The 13,909-nt window shown below is 38.6% G+C and overlaps 1 protein-coding gene across 1 annotated transcript in view; it reads right to left on the bottom strand.

Moving 5' to 3' along the window:
- The window catches only part of LOC123597833 (cytochrome P450 4X1-like), a 30,850-nt gene extending 24,361 nt beyond the window's left edge, over window positions 1-6,489 (bottom strand). Inside the window, exon 1 of the mRNA XM_045477251.1 lies at window positions 6,158-6,489. Coding sequence (XP_045333207.1) covers window positions 6,158-6,334 — 177 coding nt within the window. The 5' untranslated portion in view covers window positions 6,335-6,489. The remainder of the gene's footprint in view (window positions 1-6,157) is intronic.
- Between the last annotated feature and the right edge of the window lie 7,420 nt (window positions 6,490-13,909).

Here is a 13,909-nt window from a genome sequence, read left to right as displayed (position 1 = left end):
TGACAAGTACCCATTGACAATGCCAATGATGTTCCCTAACAAAACAAATGTTCCTTCCTTCATTCATTTGCAAACAATAAACAAATGAGAATTTATTAAGTGCCTACTATATATTCCAGGCAATAGAGATGCAGAGAAATATAAGACAGACAAAGTCTTTGTCCTCATGGAAATTATAGCCTAGAATGAGGATTATTTTTTTAAGTTAAAAATTGTCATGGACACCTTCAGCCAAAAGCATTTGGTCATACTTTTAGTAACTCCTTTCTGGACAAAAAGGATAGAAAGCCATTGTGACTCCTGTAATATATGAATTTACATTTCTTCATCCATAGCAGTATCTTAATACATTTGAAAATATGCCTTACACATATTTAGGAAACACTGTTCAGAAATAATCAGAAAATGCTTAGTTCTCAAAGAAATAGTAATAGCTAACATTTACAAAGCACTACTATGAGCTAGATGTTGCCAAGTTACTTTCCATGTTATATATATATATTTTTAAACTTTTTTTAAACGTTTATTCATTTTTGAGAGACAGAGACAAAACGTGAGTGGGGGAGGGGCAGATGGAGAAGGAGACACAGAATCTGAAGCAGACTCCAGGTTCTGAGCTGTCAGCACAGAGCCCAACATGGGGCTTGAACCACGAGCCATGAGGTCATGACCTGAGCTGAAGACGGATGCTTAAGCAATTGAGCCACCCAAGCTCCCCTCCATGATGTATATTGTTTAATCTCTATACCAAGAACCCTATGAAGCAGATAGGATTAGAACCTACATTTTACAGATGAGGAAACTGAGCCTTAGGAAGGTTAAGAATAATAGTTCTAACTCTTCCTTGTGACTATCTGAGTGATGAATTGTCAAAAGAAACATAAAGGGCAAAAAAAAAAAAAAAGGTAAATAGGTAGTTGGTAATATTAGCCAGCTTGATATATCAGCCATCTCTCATCTGCAAAACTCTGATAGAGGCCTCTCTAAAACACACAAAAAAATAATTTAGTGGCAGTCAAGAGAGATATGGACTTTAAAACATGATTGCAATAAACAATCTGACTGAAAATAAAACCATCCTTTGACAACAGTATCAGAAAGAATAAAACATCCAGAAACAAATTTAATAGGATAAATGTAAAGGTTACTGAAAACTACAAAACATTGTTGAAAGAAATTTAAAAAGACTTATATAAATGTAAAGACATTTCATGTTCATGGAGCAGAAAACTTCATATTGTTAAAATGGCAGTATTTCCCAAACTGATCTACAGATTCAGCGCAATCCCCATCAGAATCACAGCTGGCTTCTTTGTAGGCATTGACAAGCTGATTCTAAAACTTATATGGAAACCAGAGGTATCCAAAATATCCCAAGTAATCTTGAAAAAGAACAAAGCAGGAGGACTCATGTTTCCTAATTTCAAAACTTACTACAAAGCAAAAATAATTAAGACAGTGTGGTATCAGCATAAGTATAGACAATAAGAATAATTCTATTCTATAAGAATAGAATTGAGAATCCATAAGTAAACTTCATGTTTACAGTCAACTGATAGCAATGTCTTTTGTTCCAATGAGGTGACTCTTGGTGGGCTCTCGGATGGGGGCTGGTCACCAGATAGACCAAGCTATAATTAGAAGTTTGGAATCTTCAGTCTCACTTCTCATTCTCCAGAGAAGGAGATGAACTGGAAATGGAGTTAATGTTCAATCGTATCTACGTGAGGAAGCTTCCATAATTATTCCAAAAGTACAGGGTTTGGAGACCTGGTTTGGTGAACACATGGAGGTGCTGGTAGAGTGATGTATCTGGAGAGGGCTCTGTGGAAGCTCTGTGCCCCTTCCCACATACTTGTCCTTTGCATCACTTCCAACTGCATGTTCATCTGTATCCTTTATCATATCCTTTTATAACAAACTGGTAAACAGTAAATCAACTGTTTCCTGAGTTCTGTGAGCTGTTCTAGCACATTAATCAGACCTGAGGAGAAGGTCATGGGAGCCTCCAACTTATAGCTGATTGGTCAGAAGCACAGTAACAACCTGGACTTGCAATTGGCTTCTGAAATGGGGTTGGGGTAATCTTGTGGGGCTGAACCCTTAATCTGTGGGGTCTCCACAGGGAGAGGACTGGGTTTTTCCTACTCAGGTGTCAAAACAATTTAATGGGGGCAAAGTATCATCTTTTCAACAAATGGTGCTGCGATAACTGGATATTCACAAAAAAATAGGATAAAGTTGGACCCCCACCTTATGCAGTATACAAAAATTAACTTAATGGATCAAAGTTCTAAATGAAAGAGCTAAAAGTATAAAACTCTTAGAAGAAAAGATAAGGAATTAACCTTAGATTTGGCAAAGCTAGCTATATTTCTACATTAAAATGTAGAAAATCTACATTTTCTACACAAAAACCAGTTGCATTTCTGTACACTAACAATAAACAATCTGAAAAGAAAATGACAAAAACAAGCCCATTTACAATAGCATCAAAAAGAATAAAATATTTAGGAGGTGAAATCAAGTATTGGAAAACCAAGTATTTCCAACCAACAAGGTGAAAGACTTGTACAGGGAAAACTAAACTACATTGCTGAAGAAACAATATTTATGTATTTAAAAAAACATAAATAAATGGAAACACATCCCATGTTCACGAATTGGAAGACATTATTATTAAGATTCCAATACTACCCAAAGAGTTTTACAAATTCAATGTAATGCCTAACAAAATCCTGATGATGTTTTCTGTAGAAATAGAAAAGTCTATCCTAAAATTTATATGAAATCTCAGGGGACCTTGAATAGCCAAAAAAAATCTTTAATAAGAAGAACAAAGCTGAAGGACTCATTTTCCTGATTTCAAAACTTACTACAAAGCTACAGTAATCAAAACAGCATGGTTCTGGCACAGAGACAGACATATAGGCAAATGGAATAAAATAGAAAGCCTAGAAATAAACCTCAAATATATAGTCAAATGATTTTTGACAAAGGGGATAGAATCATTCAATGGGAAAAGGACATGTAAACAGGGTCTGTATCTTCAGTAAGTTTCTGAACCTTTGGCTGTAATTACCAAGTGCTTGGGATTGGGTGGCTGGAAATGCATACTGAGCTTTTCTGTGTATGTGAAAAACTTTGTCCAAATAAACTAGCTTTGTACCCTGAAAAAAAAAGGGAAAAGGGAAGTTTTTTCAACAAATGTTGTTGGGAAAACCGAATATCTACATGCAACAGAATAAAGTTGGGTCCTTCCTTATCTAACACCATATACAAAAATTAACCAAAAATGGCTCAAAGACCTAAAAGTAACAACTAAAACTATAAAACTCTTAGCAGAAAACACAGGGTAAATTCTTCACAACATTGGATCTGGCAATGATTTCTTGATTATGACACCAAAGGCACAGGAAAAAAGAAAAAAATATATAAATTGGACTTTACAAAAATTAAAAAAAAATGTGTGTGAAAAGACAGTGTAACAGGAAAAGTAAAAAACCCCACAGAATTGGAGAAATATTTACAAATAATATATCTGATAAGGGATTAATATCCAGAACACATAGAGAAATATTAAAACTCAACATCAAAAAACAAACAACCTGATCCAAATATGGGTAAAGGACTTAACTGGCCATTCCTCCAAAGAAGATATACAAATGGCATTGAGCACATGAAAAGATGCTCAACATCACTAATCATTAGGGAAATTCAAATCAAAAGTATAAGATACTACCTCACACTCATTAGGATGACTACTATCAGAAAAAAGCAAAAGCCAGAAAACAACAAGTGTTGGTAAGAATGTGGAGAAATTGGAACCCTTGTGCACTTCTGGTGGAAGTGTAAAATGGTGCAGCCATTGCAGAAAACAGTATGGTTGCTCCTCAAAAAATTAAAGATAGAATTACCATATGATATAGTAATTCCACTTCTGGGTATATATCCAATCGAAAGCTGGGTGTCAAACAGATTTTTACACTCATGTTCACAATAGCTAAAATGTAGAATACAACCCAAGTGTCCACTGACAGGATGAACAGATAAACAAAATGTGGTATAGATGCACAGTGAAATATTATTCAGTTTTAAAAAGGAAGGGAATTCTGACACATGCTGCAATATGGAAGAACCCTAAGGACATTATGCTAAGTGAAATAATCTAGTCACAAAAAGATACTACATGATTCCACTTATAGGAGATATGTAGAGTAGCTAAAACGGTAGAAACAGAAAATAGAATGGTGGTTGCCAGGGGCTGAGAAGAGACAAAAATGGGGAACTGTTGTTGAATGGGTATACAGTTTCAGTTTTACAAGATGCAAAGTGTTATGGAGGTGGATAGTGCTGGTGGTTGCACAGCATTATGAATGTATTTAATGTCACTGAACTGTACACTTTTAAAAATGGTGAAGATGGCAAATTTTATGTTTGGGGCATTTTACCACAGTAAAGATTTTGGGGAAAAAGTCAGAAAGGTATCAGAATTGTCAACAGTTATCCCGAAAGCTAGAAGACAATGGCATGATGTCTTCAAAATTCCGAGAGAAAATTATTTCCAAAGTATAATTCTATACCCAGCCAAATTATCAGTCATGAATTTTAATGAATTAAAATTCATTAATGAATTTTAATAGACATTTTCAGCTATTCAAGAGCTCAAAAAATTCACCTGACATTCCTTTCACTCAATCTCAAGAAGCTACCCATAAAAATGATTAAATAAATCAAGAAAAATAGAAGACATAGTATCCAGGAAATGGAAGATATGACACAGGATGGCACAATATCTATGTATCAGACCTAGAGAAGAACCAACCAGTCCAGCTTAGAAGAGGAGGAGAGGTCTTTGGGAGAAATGCCTCCAGAAAAACATAAAAACTGACATGTTGTTTGATATGTTTTAATACTTGGAAAGATTCTTGAGATGTGTTTGACAGATCTATCTATTAAAACATTTGGGGGGAAAAAACAGTGACAGATTTTGAAAAACTAAGCATATGAGAAACACTGTGGAAGAAAAAATGTTCCATAAGAAAAGAAACAAAATCAACCATTAGATCAGCAGTAAGTAAACATTTACATAATAAAAATAATATAAATACTAATTTTTCTATTTAACCAAAAAATACAATGTAACTATATTGGGACAGCAAAAGATGAGGTATAAGTGATTACTCATCATAAAGTAGCTAGTAAGTGGATATCTAAAATGATTGAATTAAGAAATGCAACATAGTAATATTAATTTAGCAGTAAGGATGAAAATAAACAGGTAAAACAATTGAGAGTGGTTGCTTTAGGGAAGGACCAGGAGTGGGGGAGCCAAAGAATTCTGCAGTAGCTCTGCTGGAGACACCCTTCCCAACCCACCCACCCTTTAGAATTCTGCCCAGCCTTTCAGAGACTTTCCTTCCTCCCCTAGGTACAGACACCTATTTCCAAGATGCCTTGTTCCTGGGCCTCTATCAAAGCACTCACTACTGTATTTGCATTATCTCTTTGTGCTCTAAATATGCATCTGGTTTGGCCCTCTGAGGGCAGGTACGGGGGTCTGCTCTTTGTAATGCTAGCACCCATCACACAATTCCACTCAAAGCTGGCTGAATGAATAAAACAAGGTAATCAGGAGTGAGAGAGGATTTGGAGAACAAGAGAGACCAAAATGTAAATTCGCCAACCGTTTTTGAGCGATTGGCTGGGGCTGCTCTCTACTTCAAAAGAATCTTGGGAAAAGAAAGTTCATTTTCTCTGGTTGTAACGGACTGAGGGTGGCAATTAATTGTGCTCAATTTTGCATATTTTCTGCAATTAATTTGCATTATTTAGAATAACATAACTATTTTTTAGCGATCCATGTAGGATTTTTAAAATGCAGTACATAAATGCAAGAGATTGGTGAAGCAATTAGAGCCCGCCCTTAACTACAGCACGTTCTTTTTCTGTGCTCAGTCTCTACATGGCCCTCCCAGCCCTCCCGGAGCTTCCACCCTAGAGGCTCCAGGCTCTTTTCCTTTCCCTGCAGTGCTGTGAGCCACAGGGTGGGCCAGCTGTGCAGGACGCAGCGATGGGAGGAAGGGGCGCAAGCAGCCTCCTCTCCGCTCGCCGGGTTCCCTTGGCAGCATCCTTCTCCGCCCCTCCCTTCCATTACCTTCTGGTGCCCGTAGAACCAGTGGGTGGGGGGCGCGGGGAAAGGGCACAGGTCTCGCAGCAGCCGCTGCCTCCGCAGGTAGAGCTTGATGGCCTGCAGCAGCCCCAGGGCCAGGCAGAACACGAAGGCCAGGTACAAGGGCCGCGCCCAGCGCATCTCCAGCCAGGAGGGCTCCATCGCTGTGCGGGTCGCAGACAAGTCTGTGGGGCTCCGGAGGCGGGTGGGCTTTCTCCGCCCCGCGCCTGGAGAGTGTCGCCCAGCCTACCCCGTCTCCGTACACTCTGGCGAGCTCCCGGCTTCCCCGCGGAGGAGGAAGAGCGCTGGGAGCGACAGCTAAGTCTTGGCCAGAGGAGGCAGGCGCGAGTTCTCGGATTTCTAACCTTTCACCAATTGATGCGAACCTTCTTCATTCAGGGAGACTTCTTACCGCCCTTCTGGAGTGTCACACTTCATCTGTGACAGTTTGCAATCATGGGATATCTGAATTTAGGTTTTGAAATAATACCAAGGCTGAGGCCACAAATTTCTTCTTTGCCACAAATAAATGTTAAAGTGCTATGTTTAAAATAAAAAACAAAAACAAAAACAAAAAACCCAAAAACCTTCTTTCCTACTCTGAAATTCTATCAAAACCCACGGGGGTTGGGGGTGGGCATGTGTAATCATTATACTTATATAGTGTGGCTTGTCTGGTGGTACACATTTTACAATTGGTTCTCACTCGGATTTCCAGCGTTTGCCAATGTCCACCCCGTGCTATCAAGCTGCAGAAGACACTACAGATACAATCAGGTCCCAAATTACTTAAGTAATTTGTGGATCCCAGCGCAATATGAAAATGTGGGTCCCCTCATTAAAAAGTTGTTAACAATTTCAAGATGATGACAGGAAAGCAGTAAACCAAGCTTGCCACCTTCTGAGTACGGGGCCCTGTTCCATGCCCACGGAGCCAGCCCTGGATACCAGAGGCATAAATAATCTGGAGAGCATAGATAAGAGGAAAATGTAGTGAAATAATTAGAAAGTAATGTGTTTTGGCATTTATTACCTATTAGTTGGTAAACTAGGATCCAACAGACCTGGCCGCCCAAGCTGCTGTCCCCCACTCCCAACCTTCTTTATAGGCATTGCCCAAAATTCATTTATTCATTCATTTATTTATGCTAAGAAAGGCACATTTTAGGTGTTGGATTTACAGCCTTGAACAATAAACTCAATCTCTACTACAGCTTCCTATTCTTCTCCCTGTCACTGCCTCCACTCCTCAAGCCCTTACCCCAGTCTCCATTGCCAGGTTTTATTTGGTAGGTTAATAGTTAAGACAGATTCTAGTGGTGATACCTTCATCTGGACCAAGTACCAGCCCCTGGAATGTTCTATTATGTATCACACATTAAATGTTTCAGCTCCTTCTTCTCAAGGCCTTCCCACCTCCTGACTATCTCCATTCCTCATCTAGAAGTTGTTATTTGGCCATGTCTCAGAATCTTCCAGTTTATAAACTTTCCTCTGGGTAACTCATGGTGTTTTAATTTTCCAGATTCTTCCTCTGTACCTTGATAAGTGTATGGTAGCCTTCATATGAACACATTGTGGTGATCGGGCTGAGGACCTCATTTCCATGCTCTGCCTTCAGGATCCAGGCCAGTCTCAGTTTCATGAGTCTGGTCCTGGGGTCCTCTGGGCTGACTGACAAATTGCCGAGTGTGGTTGGTGAACTTCTAGTTAGTTCTTTCAGCAGGGTCAGGGACTGGGGACTCCTTAACTGACTCACTCTTACTCAGGTTCTTGCTGGAGATGTTAACCCCTTCTGAGACCTGGCCAGTCCTTCAGCTGCATTCCTTATCTTTCCTTGCAAAGCAAAGAACTTTGGGACTTTTTGCACTATACCCAGGAGCCTAAGAGAGTCTTGAGGCTGCTAACTCAAACCATTTATCTGCTTCACTGACATTTTCACTTTGTCTCCTCTCCAAAAGGGAGCAAGGCAAAATCTATCCAAATCCTGACTTTTGGAATTTTAGCCTAGAGGGGAAAAATCAAATGCTCTCCTGACCCCTGGCCTCGCCACCTCTGCTATTCTTTTTTTAAATGCTTATTATTTTTTTTACATATATTGTTTATTTATTTTTATTCTCTTCTGTTCTATGTCACTAAAATCATTAGAAAGCATGCTAATTCTTACCCTAGTCTGCCAGGCTGGAAGAGGTGGTTTTTTTCACAACCTTCATTTAATGTAGTAGAAACTTTCCTTATGATGCAGCCTGTGTCCTCTCTACTCCTGATTGAGACTGGAAATCTATAGCCTACTCCAACAGGACATGCTAATGGGAGATACAGGAAGTTAGAAAATTATTTATTCTGGCCAGATACAACTCAAAAATCCCATTTTGGAGACCAAAAGCACAGCATTTGGTCTTTCTCTTTCTTTTTCCTTCTCTTGGTATTCCTTTGAAAATGTCCACTGAATTGAATTTCCTTGGCTGTAGTACAGGGGATAGGGCACTGAAAAAGCTCCAGCAGCATAATGATGCCTGGTCAGCCCAGGTAAGAATTTCAGACTTTACAAAAGGCCATGGGAATCCACCCAAGGGATATTTTTTAAATTAAATTAAATTAAAAAAATTTACATCCAAATTAGTTAGCATATAGTGCAACAATGATTTCAGGAGTAGATTCCTTAGTGCCCCTTACCCATTTAGCCCATCCTCCCTCCCACAACCCCTCCAGTAACCCTCTGTTTGTTCTCTATATTTATGAGTCTCTTCTGTTTTGTCCCCCTCTCTAATTTATATTATTTTTGTTTCCCTTTCCTTATGTTCATCTGTTTTGTCTCTTAAAATCCTCATATGAGTGAAGTCATATGATTTTTGTCTTTCTCTGACTGACTAATTTCACTTAGCATAATACCCTCCAGTTCCATTCATGTAGTTGCAAATGGCAAGATTTCATACTTTTTGATTGCCGAGTCATATGCCGAGTCAGTACATATATATATATATATATATATATATATATATATATACCACATCTTTATCCATCCATCCATTGATGGACATTTGGGCTCTTTCCACACTTTGGCTATTGTTGATAGTGCTGCTATAAACTTGGGGGTCCCTGTGTCCCTTCGAAACAGCACACCTGTATCCCGTGGATAAATGCCTAGTAGTGCAATTGCTGGGTCGTAGGATAGTTCTATTTTTAGTTTTTTGAGGAACCTCCATACTGTTTTCCAGAGTGGCTGCACCGGCTTGCATTCCCACCAACGATGCAAAAGAGATCGTCTTTCTCTGCATCCTCGTCAACATCTATTGTTGCCTGAGTTGTCAATGTTAGTCTGACAGGTGTGAGGTGATATCTCACTGTGGTTTTGATTTGTATTTCCATGAGGATGAGTGATGTTGAGCATTTTTTCATGTGTCAGTTGGCCATCTGGATGTCTTCTTTGGAGAAGTGTCTATTCATGTCTTTTGCCCATTTCTTCACTGGATTATTTGGTTTTTGGGTGTTGAGTTTGATAAGTTCTTTATAGATTTTGGATGCTAACCCTTTATCTGATATGTCATTTGCAAATATCTTCTCCCATTCTGTTGGTTGCCTTTTAGTTTTGCTGATTGTTTCTTTCACTGTGCAGAGGCTTTTTATTTTGATGAGGTCCCAGTAGTTCATTTTTGCTTTTGTTTCCCTTGCCTCCAGAGACATGTTGAGTAAGAAGTTGCTGCGGCCAACGTCAAAGAGGTCTTGCCTGCTTTCTCCTCGAGGATTTTGATGGCCTCCTGTCTTACATTTAGGTCTTTCCTCCATTTTGAGTTTATTTTTGTGTATGGTGTAAGAAAGTGGTCCAGGTTCATTCTTCTGCATGTTGCTGTCCAATTTTCCCAGCACCACTTGTTGAAGAGACTGTCTTTATTCCATTGGATATTCTTTCCTGCTTTGTCAAAGATTAGTTGGCCATACATTTGTGGGTCCATTTCTGGGTTTTCTATTCTGTTCCATTGATCTGAGTGTCTGTTCTTGTGCCAACACCATACTGTCTTGATTATTACAGCTTTGTAGTATAGCTTGAAGTCTGGGATTGTGATGCCTCCTGCTTTGGTTTCCTTTTTCAAGATCGCTTTGGCTGTTCGGGGTCTTTTCTGGTTCCATACAAATTCTAGAATTATGTGTTCTAGCTCTGTGAAGAATGCTGGTGTTACTTTGATAGGGATTGCATTGAATATGCTTTGGGTAGTATCGACATTTTAACAATATTTGTTCTTCCTATCCAGGAGCATGGAATCTTTTTCCATTTCTTTGTGTCTTCTTCAATTTCTTTCATAAGCTTTCTCTAGTTTTCAGTGTATAGATTTTTCACCTCTTTGGTTAGATTTATTCTTAGGTATTTTATGTTTTTTTTTTTGTGCAACTGTAAATGGGATCAATTCCTTGATTTCTCTTTCTTTTGCTTCATTGTTGGTGTATAGAGATGCAACTGATTTCTGTGTGTTGATTTTATATCCTGCAACTTTGCTGAATTCGTGAAGCAATCCCAGCAGTTTTTTGGTGGAATCTTCTGGGTTTTCCATATAGAGTATCATGTCATCTGCAAAGAGTGAAATTTTGACCTCCTCCTGGCCTTTTTGGATGCCTTTTATTTCTTTGTGTTGTCTGATTGCAGAGGTGAAGACTTTCAATACTATGTTGAATAACAGTGGTGAGGGTGGACATCCCTGTCTTGCTCCTGACCTTAGGGGGAAAGCTTTCAGTTTTTCCCCATTGTGGATGATATTAGCATTGGGTCATTCATATATGGCTTTTATGATCTCGAGGTATGCTCCTTCTATCCCTACTTTCTTGAGGGGTTTTATCAAGAAAGGATGCTGTATTTTGTCAAATGCTTTCTCTGAATCTATTGAGAGGATCATATGGTTCTTCCTTTCTTTTATTGATGTGATGAATCACCTTAATTGTTTTGTGGATATTGAACCAGCCCTGCATCCCAGGTATAAATCCCACTTGGTTGTGGTGAAAAATTTTTTAAATGTATTGTTGGATCCGGTTGGCTAATATCTTGTTGAGGATTTTTGCATCCATGTTCATCAAGGAAATTGGTCTATAGTTCTCCTTTTTAGTGGGGTCTCTGTCTGGTTTTGGAATCAAGGTAATGCTGGCTTCATAGAAAGACTTTGGAAGTTTTATTTCCATTTCTATTTTTTGGAACAGCTTAAAGAGAATAGGTGTTAACTCTTCCTTAAATGTTTGGTAGAATTCCCCTGGAAAGCCATCTGGCCCTAGACTCTTGTTTTTTGGCAGATTTTTGATTACTAATTCGACTTCCTTACTGGTTATGGATCTATTCAAATTTTCTATTTCTTCCTGTTTCAGTTTTGGTAGTGTATATGTTTCTAGGAATTTGTCCATTTTTTCCAGATTTCCCACTTTATTGGCATATAATTGTTCATAATATTCTATTATTATTGTTTTTATTTCTGTTGTGTTGGTTGTGATCTCTCCTCTTTCATTTTTTATTTTATTTATTTGGGTCCTTTCCTTTTTCTTTTTGATCAAATTGGCTAGTGGTTTATCAATTTTGTTAATTCATTCAAAGGACCAGCTTCTGATTTCATTGATCTGTTCTATTGGTTTTTTATGGTTTTGATAGCATTAATTTCTGCTCTAATCTTTATTTCCTGTCTTCTGCTGGTTTGGGGTTTTATTTGCTGTTCTTTTCCCAGCTCCTTAAGGCATAAGGTTAAGTTGTGTATCTGAGATCTTTCTTCCTTCTTTAGGAAGGCCTGGATTGCTATATAGTTTCCTTTTATGACTGCCTTTTATGACTATGCTGTGTCCCAGAGGTTTGGGGTTGTGGTGTTGTCATTTTCATTGACTTCCATATACTTTTTAATTTCCTCTTTAACTTCTTGGTTAGCCCATTCATTCTTTAGTAGGATGTTATTCAGTTTCTAAGTATTTGTTACCTTTCCAAATTTTTTCTTGTGGTTGATTTCGAGTTTCATAGCGTTGTGGTCTGAAAATATGCATGGTATGATGTCGATCTTTTTGTACTTACTTAGGGCTGATTTGTGTCCCAGTATGTGGTCTATTCTGGAGAAAGTTCCATGTGCACGGAGAAGAATGTATATTCTGCTGCTTTAGGATGAAATGCTCTGATTATATCTGTTAAGTCCATCTGGTCCAATGTGTCATTCAAAGCCATTGTTTCCTTGTTGATTTTTTTATTAGATGATCCGTCCATTGCTATGAGTGGGGTGTTGAAGTCTCCTACTATTATGGTATTACTATCAATGAGTTTCCTTGTTTGTGATTAATTGATTTATATACTTGGGTGTTCCACATTTGGTGCATAAATGTTTACACTTGTTAGGTCTTCTTGGTGGATAGACCCCTTGATTATGATATAATGCCTTTCTGCATCTCTTGATACAAGTCTTATTTTAAAGTCTAGATTGGGGCACCTGGGTGATTCAGTTGGTTGAGTGTCCAACTTCGGCTCAGGTCATGATCTCATGGTCCGTGAGTTTGAGCCCCATGTCCAGCTCTGTGCTGACAGCTCAGAGCCTGGAGCCTGGTTTAGAGTCTGTGTCTCCCTCTCTCTCTGACCCTCCCCCATTCATGCTCTGTCTCCCTCTGTCTCAAAAATAAATAAACATTAAAAAAATAAAGTCTAGATTGTCTGATGTAAGTATGGCTACTCCAGCTTTTTTTGTTGACCATTAGCATGATACATGGTTCTCCATCCCCTTACTTTCAATCTGAAGGTGTCTTTAGGTCTAAAGTGGGTCTCTTGTAAACAGCATATAGATGGATCTTGTTTTCTTATCCATTATGTTACCCTATGTCTTTTGATTGGAGCACTGAGTCCATTGATGTTTAGAGTGAGAACTGAAAGATATGAATTTATTGCCATTATGATGCTTGTAGAGTTGGAGTTTCTGGTGGTGTTCTCTGGTCCTTTCTAATCTTTGTTGCTTTTGGTATTTATTTATTTATTTATTTATTTATTTCTCTCTCTCTCTCTCTCTCTGTATATATATTTTTTCATCTTTTCTGCCCTCAGAGAGTCCTCCCTAAAATTTCTTGCAGGGCTGGTTTAGTGGCCACAAGCTCCTTTAGTTGTTGTTTACCTGGGAAACTTTTGATCTCTTCTTCTATTTTGAATGACAGCCTTGTGGATAAAGAATTCTTGTTGCATATTTTTCTGATTGAACACATTGAATATATCCTGCCACTCCTTTCTGGCCTGCCAAGTTTCTGTGGATAGGTCTGCTACAAACCTGATCTGTCTTCCCTTGTAGGTTAGGGACTTTTTTCCCTTGCTGCTTTCATGATTCTCTCTTTGCCTGAGTATTTTGTGAATTTGACTATGATATGCCTTGTTGATGGTCGGTTTTTGTTGAATCTAATGGGGGGTCCTCTCTGCGCTCTGGATTTTGATGTCTGTGTTTTTCCCCAGGTTAGGAACATTTTCTGCTATGATTTGCTCCCATAACACTTCTACTCCTATTTCTCTCTCTTCCTCTTCTGGGACCCTTATGATTCTGATGTTGTTCCTTTTTAATGAGTCACCAATTTCTCTAATTTTTTTTTTAATTATTTTTTAATGTTTATTTATTTTTGAGACAGAGAGAGACAGAGCATGAACAGGGGAGGGTCAGAGAGAGAGGGAGACACAGAATCTGAATCAGGCTCCAGGCTCTGAGCTGTCAGCACAGAGCTCGATGTGGGGCTTGAACTCACAGACCGTGAGATCATGAC

This window comes from Leopardus geoffroyi, chromosome C1, assembly GCF_018350155.1.
Source record: "Leopardus geoffroyi isolate Oge1 chromosome C1, O.geoffroyi_Oge1_pat1.0, whole genome shotgun sequence".
In the NCBI taxonomy this organism is placed as follows: Eukaryota; Metazoa; Chordata; class Mammalia; order Carnivora; family Felidae; genus Leopardus; species Leopardus geoffroyi.
The sequence above is the reverse complement of the archived record's forward strand: the minus strand, read 5'-3'. Positions and strand labels throughout refer to the sequence as shown.